Raw genomic sequence first — 11,704 nt, 5'->3', positions numbered from 1 at the left:
CTCCCTTACTAGAAAGAGGTCGCTCATTGGCTTGTTGCAATGAATTCAAGCAATAACAAATCAGCAAAGAAAAGGACATTTTAAACTGGAAAATGCTGAAACATCCTGGAGGTTTTCGTGCACAAATCAATGCAGCGTGAACATTTTCTCCCCAAGAAGACATCACAGTTTTGCTCATGAAAATGAAATTTTCAATGTCGTATTATCCGGCCGGGCTGCCGGATAGGTTTCTGTGCCGCAAGCGCAAGGTTCTCACTGATAGGACCGCGATTAACGGACGACGACACTGTCTCTGTTGTTTACTCTACAACTGACGAAATCTTTATTGAAGCTCTCCTCAATAAAATAGGGTTAACAGACTGATTGGATGGTCTATGGGTCGACAGGCCGACGGACGGACGGACAGACCCCTGTAATATTAGGAAAATAACACAATTACTTACATGTACAGTAGATAATACAACACTTACTGCACACAACCTGCATGGTGCAAATACTGTGCACACGCAATGGTAGTAAAAAAAGTCATGGGTCATACACAGTGGTTGGAGTGTGTAACCTTGAGTTCTTGTTATAACCAAAACACAGCTCTTAAACCGTTTGGACCACTGAAGGAATGCGACTAATTACACAACACTTTCTTGGGTAGTCTTCACACAACACATCATAAAATGACTTGGCACACAAATAAAACCTCTTAATCTGTGTTGGTGAGCACATACTAACTTTCCAATCTGACATACAAAATCATGTAAAAACAGTTGCAAAAGTCAGAGTGTGAAACTGCTTGGAATATAAATATACAATATAATTCCGGAGCTAACCTGGATATGCTAACTTGGCTTCTCTCCTACTACTGGCTACATCTGCCTCAACACAATTCAACACAGATGCCACTTGAGCTATATAAAAGAACAGAAATTTATCTTTACAAGGTGTGCAAACATCCTTAATTACAAACTAGGACATTGTTGAATCCAGTGTGCCAAACAAGGGGATAATCAAGAGTACACTGTAAAATAACTTTATGTGAATGCCATGATTGTGATTGATCATAAAAACAAGCTAACCAGTCCATCAACATCAGAAGTAACACAGTCTATAATACTAAGTAATCAAAATAAATTAAAAAATGAAGTTACACACAGGTAGATTACTAAGGACAGCAACTCACCCCATATGGCTACTGTGTAGACTTGAGTGTCGGGCTGTTGACCAGTGGTCTGCTGGATGGTGGTGCAGACTGAATTCTGACCCCGATATAGGCCCTTAAATGCCTGTGATAGTCTCTTGATGGACATTTCGAACAAGACTATGATTGGTCACTTGCAAGTTTGACCAACCCTTCCTCAAAGTTTGATTTGCATATAAGCTTCCCCATTGGTCAAATCTTTGAAGGTTCATTGTGTAACTCTGCTAATCAGCAGGATCAGCAGATTTTCTCCCAGGGTCCAACAACCTGCAACCTCCAGTTTAATGAATCTCCCAAAGAATGAAAGCCGGCATTCTGTTTCTAAAAATACTTGGTCAGGACTGTGGGAAAGTTCCCTTAAAACAATGGACTGGGTTAGGAAGTGAGGTAAACATCATGACCTCCACCATTGCATACCACAGATAGTTCCGTTGGGTTGTATAAGGTTGGAAAGTATCCTGGGAACGAGGGGAGCAGAATAACAAATGTAAGATATTAAACCCACACAAATGATACATTTTTCCATTTCCTGACATCAAAAACATAAATCACCACTAAAATGCATTTTAAAAATGCATAACAGAAATCAAAAATAAGGTTAATTAATTAAACACACAGATATATTTCCAAGGATTATCAACAGAGAAAAACCTGTATCATACTGACCCTTTAATTTTGTGACACAAACAGCATGACGAGTCTGCATTGCTGCTTCCTGCAATGGACTTAGTCACAATGGCCTCATGTGGATTTTGTTACAAGCAACATAAAAAATTAGCCCTGCCCTAGATGACTAAGGGATTCATAGAAAAAATAAAAATGCTTTATTGTTTTGAAGTGTCTAATGAGTTTACAAAACAAGCTGGTCTGGGGTAACAGGGAGGCAGCAAATAGAAACCTGGTGTAGCAGTGTAGACAGGCAAACAATTTGTCACTGTTGGGACTTTGTTACGAGGCATTTCGTTGGGGACTGGTTGAGCCTGTCTGCAAAAGGGGTGAGTTTTACTTACCATTTGTCACATACGTTGCTGGGCCATTTTTTAAATGTCTGTTATTTCTTTCATTTCTTTGTTAGAAATGGTTAGGCAGATTCTTTGGCTACTGTACATCGTTTCAAAATTTCTGAGTTGAGTTTGTCATGGCCTGCATGTGGGGCATTGTATCACTGTATTGAGAGCAATTTACCCTTTTAATTTTTCCATTTTTTGGTGGTCGGAGGAACTGGTCCTCTTTGTTGCAAATTTTTTCTAATGACTCTTGCAACACTTGCCAAACAAAAGCTAATTATATATATTCAAATTTGTTTTACCGGGTTACAGCCCTGTCGCCAGTTTCAGGCATTAAGGGGGAAATATTTTTTTAATGTGCTTTTACCGATGGATGGGGGGAGCTTCGCACCAAAGGGAGGGGGCCCCTATAATAACTGCATGTGCATGTGTGTCATGACACGGGTATGCTTGCAATGGCAATTTTCCAAAATTGTGTCGTTAGACGCATCATTGGAAACAGCCTTCTTTCATTGTTTTCTTCCAAATGACAGCTTACTGGAGAGAATAATTTCACAGGGAGTTAAGTCCCATAACCATGTATGCTGTTCTGCAATTGCTGCGCGCACAATGAAAGTTAAAATGTTGCAAACTTCATGTAAACTGGGTTACGGTTAATTTTGATGTTTTCGGGGAAGAAAGGGAGCGATTGTGAGGGTCTTAATGTGGGCAGCTGAATTATAGGAACCTGAAACTTGAAATCATACCCTCTGCTGACAGGCCTGTGGGGGGGGGGAGTTGTAACTCGGTGTTGTTACTTAATCCTACGTGTACATCCAAATTTATCCACTGCTCATTTGAGAGCCACAAGGCCTCATTTCAGCAAGGGAAATTCAACACGCATCAATTCATATCCTGAAAATAAACACAGGATTTAAAAATAGCCAGCCTAGGAATGTGGCTAATTCAAACATAGGTGGGTGTTTTACTTTAACAGTGTACACAGGAGGATTTTTATCAAGTCCATTTAAAGAAAAAAGCTTGCGAGGACACTGAAAGCAATAAATTACTTTTATCTGTTTATTCTTCTAAAATACAGAGATTTAAGTCCCACTTTGTAGGGAAATAGCATTAGATTAGAAAAATTCAGAATATTTCATAGAGTTTCACAACATCATATAATTAGAGACCTTTGAGTGCTACAGAAGAAATCTGTGGAAAATTTACTTTACATTAAATAAACTTATTTTTTGTTATCTTAATTGACAATGATTCTTATTTGTTCATAGGCCTATGTGATTTATTCATTTTGCTTGTACTTGGGGCTGTATTTCCTTTTACTTTTTATCTCAAGGAATCATAATTGTCTTTGTATGACACCATTTTTGGCCATAAAACACATTTACTATACAGAGGCCAGACACAACAGCATCAAATAATATAGCCTTGTGCACTTTTTCCCCTGTGCCATCACAACCTCCGGGTGAGTATTTTTAGACTGACAGCCAAAACAAGAAAAACTAAGAAGTGCAGGCAGGGTGTGAAAAATGAGCTCACCAAGGGAAGCCCAGGCATCATGTCATTAGATATTGCATTATGCTCCAGGGCTGCGAGTGAGCAAGTCACACAAGAAGAAGAGAGATCAGTGTTGTCTTAGCTTTGCTTGTCAGTTTGTACTCAGTGATTCCTTTGGCGCAGGTTTCTAGCTTTCTGCTCAAGCTGTGGCCTGGATAGGTATGGAGATGCAAGGTAGCCCTTCTCTGAAAATGGCATCAAATCAGAAGGTAATTTTTATAGTTTGCAAATTGTTTGATGTGGAAAAGGCTACACTGACTTTGAAATCTGACACGGCTGCTTTTGCTGTTGGCTCCCCAGCTAGAAATATCTTTAATAAACAACTCTTTCAGAATAAAAACAATCATAATATAGATTTATATATTTAGTGCATTTCAGTTATGACACTAAATCTACATTCTTTAAACCATATTATTAAGAGTTGATTGAACATGAATAGGATTATATAAAACTGAATTTTACGTCTCATTTTTTTGTGACTGTGTACATTTAAGTAGTGTATTCGCCTTTTCAGGAAGAATTGTTGGAAATGTACAAATAATAGTGGAAACTGTCATATATATCATTCATTTTGCGATGTAATTTTTGAGCTACAAATTAAAATATGATGGAGTTGAAATATTTTATTTTTGAGACCAGCAGTGTACATTTTAGAAAGAGTATTTTGCATAGAGCTGTACAAAACTAGAAATCATTGGAAGTGCATGTTGATCAGACTTTTCCATGGAACGCTCATTAATAGAAGTCTGCATGGAATTTGATATTCAAACACTATATAGTAAAGCAAAGATAATTAAGTCCAGCTGGTTTCTTAAACAGGCGGTAATAATGACCCCCGTGGATGTTATTTGTGTGTATTGTCGAGAGAAGGCTTTGATGCAAATGAACACAGCATGCAAAAGATCACTGCACAGTTTAAAAGGCAGCATCAGTGATGAAGCCTTTACCTCGAATATAATTTAGGGTAAATAAACATTTTCTCAGCAAACATAATTGATGGGGTGTGAAGTGATGATTAATGAAGCAACACTGCAGCGTCCCACTAAGCTAGAAATACCACAGCCTTCTGCCAAATCTTGCATAACTCATGAACTAGCACTTCCATTAATCACTGCGTAGACAGTATTTTTAAAAGTGCTTTCAGTCATTGGAATTTCTTCTGTTTGAAGGCAGTACCAAGGGGTCTACCTGTGGGAACTTTCATGCAAAGCAATTGACCTCCATAAGATTGTCACTGAAATGATATAATGATTGCCGGAATTGGTGGAGAGTGGGGGGCCTTTCTCCTAGTCAGTGCTTGGTTTCACCTTCAGCTTAGACATCATCCCTGGCACTGGAACCATACTTGATGTCACCCATCTTAATTGAAAATGAAAACATTCCCGGCTTTTTCTTCATATATCATACAATTTGATTAAATCATATCGAACTAGAATCTTAAAAAGTTTGGGATCAAAAAGCTGGTGAAATCAAAGACAAGAGTGAAGTCTAATTTCAGAAAGGGAGATTTATGTAACATGTTTTGACTCCATGAAAATTATTCTGAAGCTTTGGAAAAAGATCATATATTTATTAGAGGGAAAATGAAGGGATTTCCTAGTAAGGGGAAAACACAAAATCCACTGGAAATTTAGTTATCTTTATTTATCATCACTTTATCCTGAAAATAGTTTTTTGTAAAATATGGTGTTATTGAATCATCTAAAGACGTTCAGAATTATAAACACTAATGGGATACGAAAATGTAGTTTTTGCACATTTTTCTTGCATTTATTAAAGATGGTCAGTTGTGGAGACAAGAGGACTGATAACTTCCGTGACTCATCTACTCCACCTGAAAGGGTCAATAAAGATGACAACAGAGGGCTGTCTGTCTCTTGCGTCTTCTTCCAGTGTCCTTTTGGATGCAGTGCCATCTATTCAAAGGCAACCATAGACCACCATTTGCTCATTCATTTGAAGAGGGTCAGTGTCTGGTACCAGGAAGCTAGGAATTCAGGGCTGGATAATTATCTGTGAGGTACACTAGGCACTGTGCCCAGGGTTTACAAAACTGTAATCTGTTTTATTATAGGTTTTCCCGACCAAATTCATCATCTTTGCACACAAATTAGCGACACTTTCATTCAAATTAGCATGAAATAAATTGACGATCTATATCACTATTCAAAGAGCAAAACTGATCATTAAATTTAATAGTAAGAGCATGCGATATTCAAAAAGTGAAGGGTCAGCATTCAACTTGGAAAAGCCGTGTGTGTTTGGCGTTCAATTTGGTGAATTTCTAAATTGATTTTGTTACAGTACGGTACACTATTCAATGCCTGTAAATGAATTTGAAGGCTAGTATGGTACACTATTCAATGCCTGTAAATGAATTTGAAGGCTAGTATGGTACACTATTCAATGGCTGTAAATGAATTTGAAGGCTAGTATGGTACACTATTCAATGCCTGTAAATGAATTTGAAGGCTAGTATGGTACACTATTCAATGCCTGTAAATGAATTTGAAGGCTAGTATGGTACACTATTCAATGCCTGTAAATGAATTTGAAGGCTCTAGCGTATGAAAAAGAAACATGGGAGCAACGAATAAACGATAATGACGAATTCCGCTGGGAAAACCTATACTCTAATTATCTCGTTTTAATTTTTATTTATTTCAGTGCCATATTTGTGCCTGATATGAAGCATATTTATGAAATATTTGTCCTAAATGAAGAATTACTAGCAGTAGCTTTCAGGATCCATCCCAGAGCCTTAAATTTCTTCTGTCAGATGAAGGTTGAAAAGGAGCATCAAGTACTTAGGTGCTTTAATAACATCATGGATGAATGGAGTATTCACATCTGGTATCAAATGTTCAGAATAAAAGATGCAAATTTCTAATAAAACTTTAGAAATCAAACGAGTTTTGATGTAGCTGTCAAGCATCTTAGTTCCATAAAGTATCTAAGCAGACATCAAAAATTTTTGACCAGAAAAGTTTGTGAAAGCCTCTGCGGATTTCATTGAATGTACCTGCACTCTATTCACTGTCAGATGCTGCAGTGCAGACCATTGGAAGCCTCTGTACTGATGATCCACTCACTGAGCAGGAACAAGGAAAGATTGCAGGCCGGATTACAGATCTTGTGCAAGTAAGTTGTAGGATGCAGGAGGCAGAGAGGTGGATGGATGATGGGTGAAGGAGTAGGTGGGCATGTTGCTAACACTTATGGATGGGGGGGGAGCAAATCAAGGGAAAGCCCCTCCACAAAAAAGAAACCAAATCTTTGGGTTTTTTGCATGCATAGACTCAAGACAAATTTTGTGACTTCATGTATTTCACATTTCTTCTTCCCTGGAGTGTGTAAAAAGTACCAACCTTGAGCCTAAACCCTACAAAAGATTACATGAATTAAGAAATCCTCAAAGTTTTGTTCTACTCTTAAAAGAGAAGTAAAAAAAAATTGCTCTATCAATAAAAAACCAAACCTTACCTCTGATCCACCTTTGTTTGCCAAACGTTCAATTTGATCCTTTTTACTAGACCTAATTTTTTATTCTACGTCCATTTCAAAATGACAGTTTTCACATTGTCCAGTATCTTTCAAACAGTATCTTTTATTCAGTTTATTTCTTGTACCTTTTCCTTCCTCCTGGAGGTATCTTGACAATGTGTGCAATAACCCTACTGAGGAGAAATACAGGAAGATCTCGGAACACAACAAAATCTTCCAAGAGAGAGTGGTTCCTGTTGTTGGTGCCAGGGACTTCCTGGAGGCAGTGGGCTTCAAACCCAAGAAACTTCTGTGCCAAGGTATGGAAATGATGGGAATGGAATTATTGTGCAGATCTCCCAGCATCATTTCCCATGCAATAGCTCTAAAGGCTGGAGCTTGCTTGTTTGTGTTTTGTTTTTGTGTATTTTTTGCATCACAAGGAATTCACCTTTCTGACCTTTGCATGAGTTTCCTCCATAAATTTTGCAATTTTTAGGAAAATAATTTTGTTGTCTAGAAATTTCCTAGAAATGGCCCCAACAGTTTCCAAAAAAATTTCAAACATTCCAGGGAACTGTTAGCATTTGATAATTTCTAAACATTCAACAAAATATATTTCTCATTCAGTGCGGATCTCTACCACGAGGATACTCAAATTTTCTTTTTTAAGGAAAAGATTATATCTGTTTCTAGTGTCTATTACAATTTCCCTTTTTAATCAGCTTTTATTTTCGCAAAATGTCCTAATTTGAACAGTTTGTAAGTTTGTAAAAAACCTAAACTGATGACAACATACAAACCTTTCCTTCCTATCTCTTACCCTCCCCCCTCAAAAACCCTAAAAAATCCTCCTTACAGGAAAAACAGTTGCATGTACTTCTATTCTTTATCACAGATACTGAAATGCCTTTTCTTGTCATGAGTAAAAAGTGCGCCTCTGATGTTGACCAGATCAAATCTGCCCGAGATGTGCTCTTAAACACCCAGCCCTCTGAGGCGACACTTCATCGGGACGTCCGCATCTACTACCCTTCCCACAAGGCCGAGGAGTTTCACCTTCCTAGAGACTTTTATGATATCATACCAGGGTATACTGATTTTATTTCTTCAATAAGCCACACTTACTTACTAAGGTGATATACTTTGCACAGTCGGGCAATAGATACTAATTTATTAAATACTTTGACAGCATGTCTCAGATACAGATTACATAGGCCCTGGGATATCCCAAGTCAGAGATGTCCAGATGCAGAATATCTTAGATTGGGGTTGTCACAGAATATCCAAGATACATGTATTTGACATATTCTCAATTTGTTTTCAAAGCTGATCAGAGAACAGTGCTGCTGTCTTCTCTTGTTGTCTTCTTTTTCTTTTATTTTCGGCATAGTTTAAAACACTCCCAAGAAGATAAATTCAGTTTTGTACATCAATAGGAAAAGGACATTATACTTTGAGTCAGTTCACAGTATTTTCTTCTCTAGTTCACAGGCTAATGACCCAAGGGAGTCTAGACGTTATCAATATACAATCATTAGGATCCGTTTTCCAGATGGGGTGCTCCTACAAGGTAATTATCTACTGCCAAGCTTGAGCTCATACATTTTTCATTGTTTCTAGTTGTGTATTCAGAGGAAAATAAATTAAATTGGTCGGATTCTCTGTTACCATTTCTTTCTGTACACTGTGTAAAATATCACAATTTGTTTATAAATGACCTTTTAAAATTTCCTTTCTAGATGTGTTTTGAGTGTGGGGGAGGGCTTATCACCATATCTTTACAATTCAAGCATTCAAAAAGAAGAGAGCACGGTTTTACAACATGCTTCACGTATCTGAGATAAATCAAGCATACTATTTCCATATGAAGAGAATACCTTCATTGACAGTCCAAAACATACAAAATGCTTTTCACGATTCCAAGTGAGCGCTAACTTAAATGGATTTATTCTTGGGGGCCACAAGTACTGAATAGATGTGAAGCATATTCAGTGGGAAATGTTGCCATGGCAACATTGATGGTCATTCATCTGAGAAGATGCCCTTTTCATTTTTCAGGAACATTTCATGTGGAAGAGAAACTGTCTGCAGTGAAGGCGTTTATTTCCCTCATGCTGGAGAAAGAATGGCAGCCTTTTGTGCTGCGAGACACAACCGACAGGGTGGTGTCAGCAATGAACAGCACACTGCGGCAACTGAAGCTTGTGAGTTCACCATCACGACTGTCACCCAGCCACACACTGATGCAGTAACATCTTACAGATGCAGCAATATTTTGGGGTAGTTAGAGGGAAGGGTGGAGCTAGAGCTGACTGTCCCCCTGGATTACTGCCCATATTCACAGAGGAAATGTCTTTTTCAACTGCTTACAATGGCTGCAACTTTCACTGAGAACACGGATGGTGATGTTGATTAGAACTAGACTTGTTTATTTTGAACAGAGCCTTACAACAAATCACCACACTTTCTTTGTGGGAGCGGGTCATTACAATTCCAAATCAGTGACGCACTGAAAGGACTAACACTGTAAAACATATTTGATGATCTGAACATCCAAATGCTCACTGGTTATTATTTCACACATGCAACAATGTACATTTCTGTGACATTCCTATTTCCTTCGGTGCAGAGGCCTTCACTGTGTTGAGAGAGCAGTTTCATTTGTTACGAAAGTCGCAGACAAGCTGTGGGGACACAGATTATTCCCTACGACATTTTTGTCCATACATCTAATTTTCAACTCATGTATGGTCCCCACAGCTACAGAACAAGTATCTGTGTGCTTGGACATGGTGCCTTGTGGGGTACCAGAACAATGGAAAGTACCCCACAAGGCCAGTTTTGATCCTTGTGGGGTACTAAAGTGGTACCCCAAAATTAATTTCACAAAATAGATATTTCAAATTTACTCAAAAAGGAGGAATTTTCAAGTGCCATTCATCGTCGCAAATTGAAGTGTTTTATACAAGGGACATACGGTCGAAATTTCGACCCAGGAAACTGAATTTGGTTGAAATGGCAGTGATTTAAAAGTTTTTCCGTGTTGTGTGGGAGTTTTGCACACGAGAAAAAGGAAATACCCCGCAAGTATACATATGTAAGGTTGTTGGGCTAGCATGTAGCAAGCGAAATGTCCACGCAGGTATTCAGCATAAACATATGTATGTGTTTTAAGTTGTTTCCCATGTTTGTTGTTTTTTGGAGGGGTTTACTTTTTAAAAATCCATTTGCTTCGTTTCTTTCAGGTTCCAGGTGCTGTCATGAATTTTGGATTTAATGCCACTATCGAAGCCGAGATGGCCACTGGGCTCTATTTCTGCTTACACGGTCCAGTCAAGGGGAAGCATCACCTAAAGGCAAACCTCATGAGAACAATAAAGGTTCTTTAAACAGAGACCAGGGACAAGACATTAGGGTTTGCGTCCAATGCTTCCACCCTCTTCACCCTTGGAGGACTTTAAATGCTAACCTCTAACAATTCAGACCTCATTGGTTTACGATCCTGTTGTCACCACCATCTGTTTTTTGTTTTTTTTTCCATAAGTTGAGACTACAACTTAAAGGGAAGTCATGTATGGAAATTTCATGCCGCTGACAACTGACAAAACTTTCTTAAAGGTGTTATGACACCCTGTTCAGTGTTGTAGACACTGACCATCAGCCGAGCAAATACTTTGGTGGCATGTGCAAGCATAATTCTTTGCATACGACTAAGCATAAGTAATAGAGAATGAACAATAGTAACCAGATGCAGTTGTTACAGTTCTAATTTGCATAGGATAGCTGGTGACTTGCATTGCAACTGACAAAGAGGTAATAAATTCTTTCCTGCAAGTCCTTGCAAGTTCATCACAATCATTCAGTCTAACACCATGTCAGAAGATATTTCAAAAGAACTGTGACTAAAGCATTCCTTTGCCGTTCACCCTTTTACTTATGACTGCTCTCGTGGCTGGGCTTGTGATTGACTTGACTTGTGATGGTCTTATGATGACATTGTGATGGTCTTTTGATAGTCCCCTTTGGTCCTGTGATGGTCTTACGATCTTGTGTTGTTCTTGTGATTGTTTTACAATGATCTTGTGTTGTTCTTGTGATGGTCTTTTGATGATCTTGTGATGGTCTTTTGACAGTCCTCTTTGGTCTTGCGATGGTCTTATGATGATCTTGTGTTGTTCTTGTGATGGTCTTTTGACGGTCTTCTTTGGTCTTGTGATGGTCTTTTGATGATCTTGTGATGGTCTTTTGACGGTCTTCTTTGATCTTGTGATGGTCTTTTGACGGTCTTCTTTGGTCTTGTGATGGTCTTTTGATACACCAGTATTATCACAGCAAAAGATTCCACACAACCCACAAACCTCGAAAATGGCCAATTCACTGCAGAGGTTAGTACTTGGTGTCCTTCTCTCTCATCGTTTTCAAACCCAGCAACCTATCTGTCGCAAGTCCAAAATTATTTCCCCCG

At 38.5% G+C, this 11,704-nt stretch overlaps 1 protein-coding gene and 1 long non-coding RNA gene across 3 annotated transcripts; one reads left to right on the top strand and one right to left on the bottom strand.

Moving 5' to 3' along the window:
• Positions 1-293: 293 nt before the first annotated feature.
• Positions 294-1,331, bottom strand: LOC147798362 (uncharacterized). The gene is made up of 3 exons (XR_015426096.1): positions 1,175-1,331; positions 825-902; positions 294-410 (listed from the first exon to the last, which is right to left on the bottom strand). It is a non-coding gene; the product is annotated as an uncharacterized LOC147798362 (long non-coding RNA).
• Positions 1,332-1,933: 602 nt separating this feature from the next.
• Positions 1,934-11,638, top strand: LOC110987289 (UBX domain-containing protein 6-like). Of its 2 annotated transcripts, XM_022249888.2 has the most exons (9): positions 1,934-2,187; positions 3,877-3,962; positions 5,533-5,718; positions 6,797-6,894; positions 7,402-7,556; positions 8,135-8,327; positions 8,724-8,809; positions 9,298-9,443; positions 10,485-11,638. In XM_022249888.2, exons 2-9 carry the CDS (start codon positions 3,915-3,917, stop codon positions 10,626-10,628), a joined length of 1,056 nt encoding a protein of 351 aa, XP_022105580.2. In that variant the 5' UTR covers positions 1,934-2,187; positions 3,877-3,914; the 3' UTR covers positions 10,629-11,638. The 2 variants fall into 2 exon arrangements, with proteins under 2 accessions (XP_022105580.2, XP_086995734.1); XM_087139608.1 differs by lacking the exon at positions 1,934-2,187 and having other exon boundaries at positions 2,917-3,962.
• Positions 11,639-11,704: the final 66 nt, after the last annotated feature.

This window comes from Acanthaster planci, linkage group LG08, assembly GCF_054643075.1.
Source record: "Acanthaster planci isolate LZ-2023a linkage group LG08, COTS_SCS, whole genome shotgun sequence".
NCBI lineage: Eukaryota > Metazoa > Echinodermata > Asteroidea > Valvatida > Acanthasteridae > Acanthaster > Acanthaster planci.
Note: the sequence above shows the minus strand (reverse complement) of the source record. Positions and strands in the feature narration are given on the sequence as shown.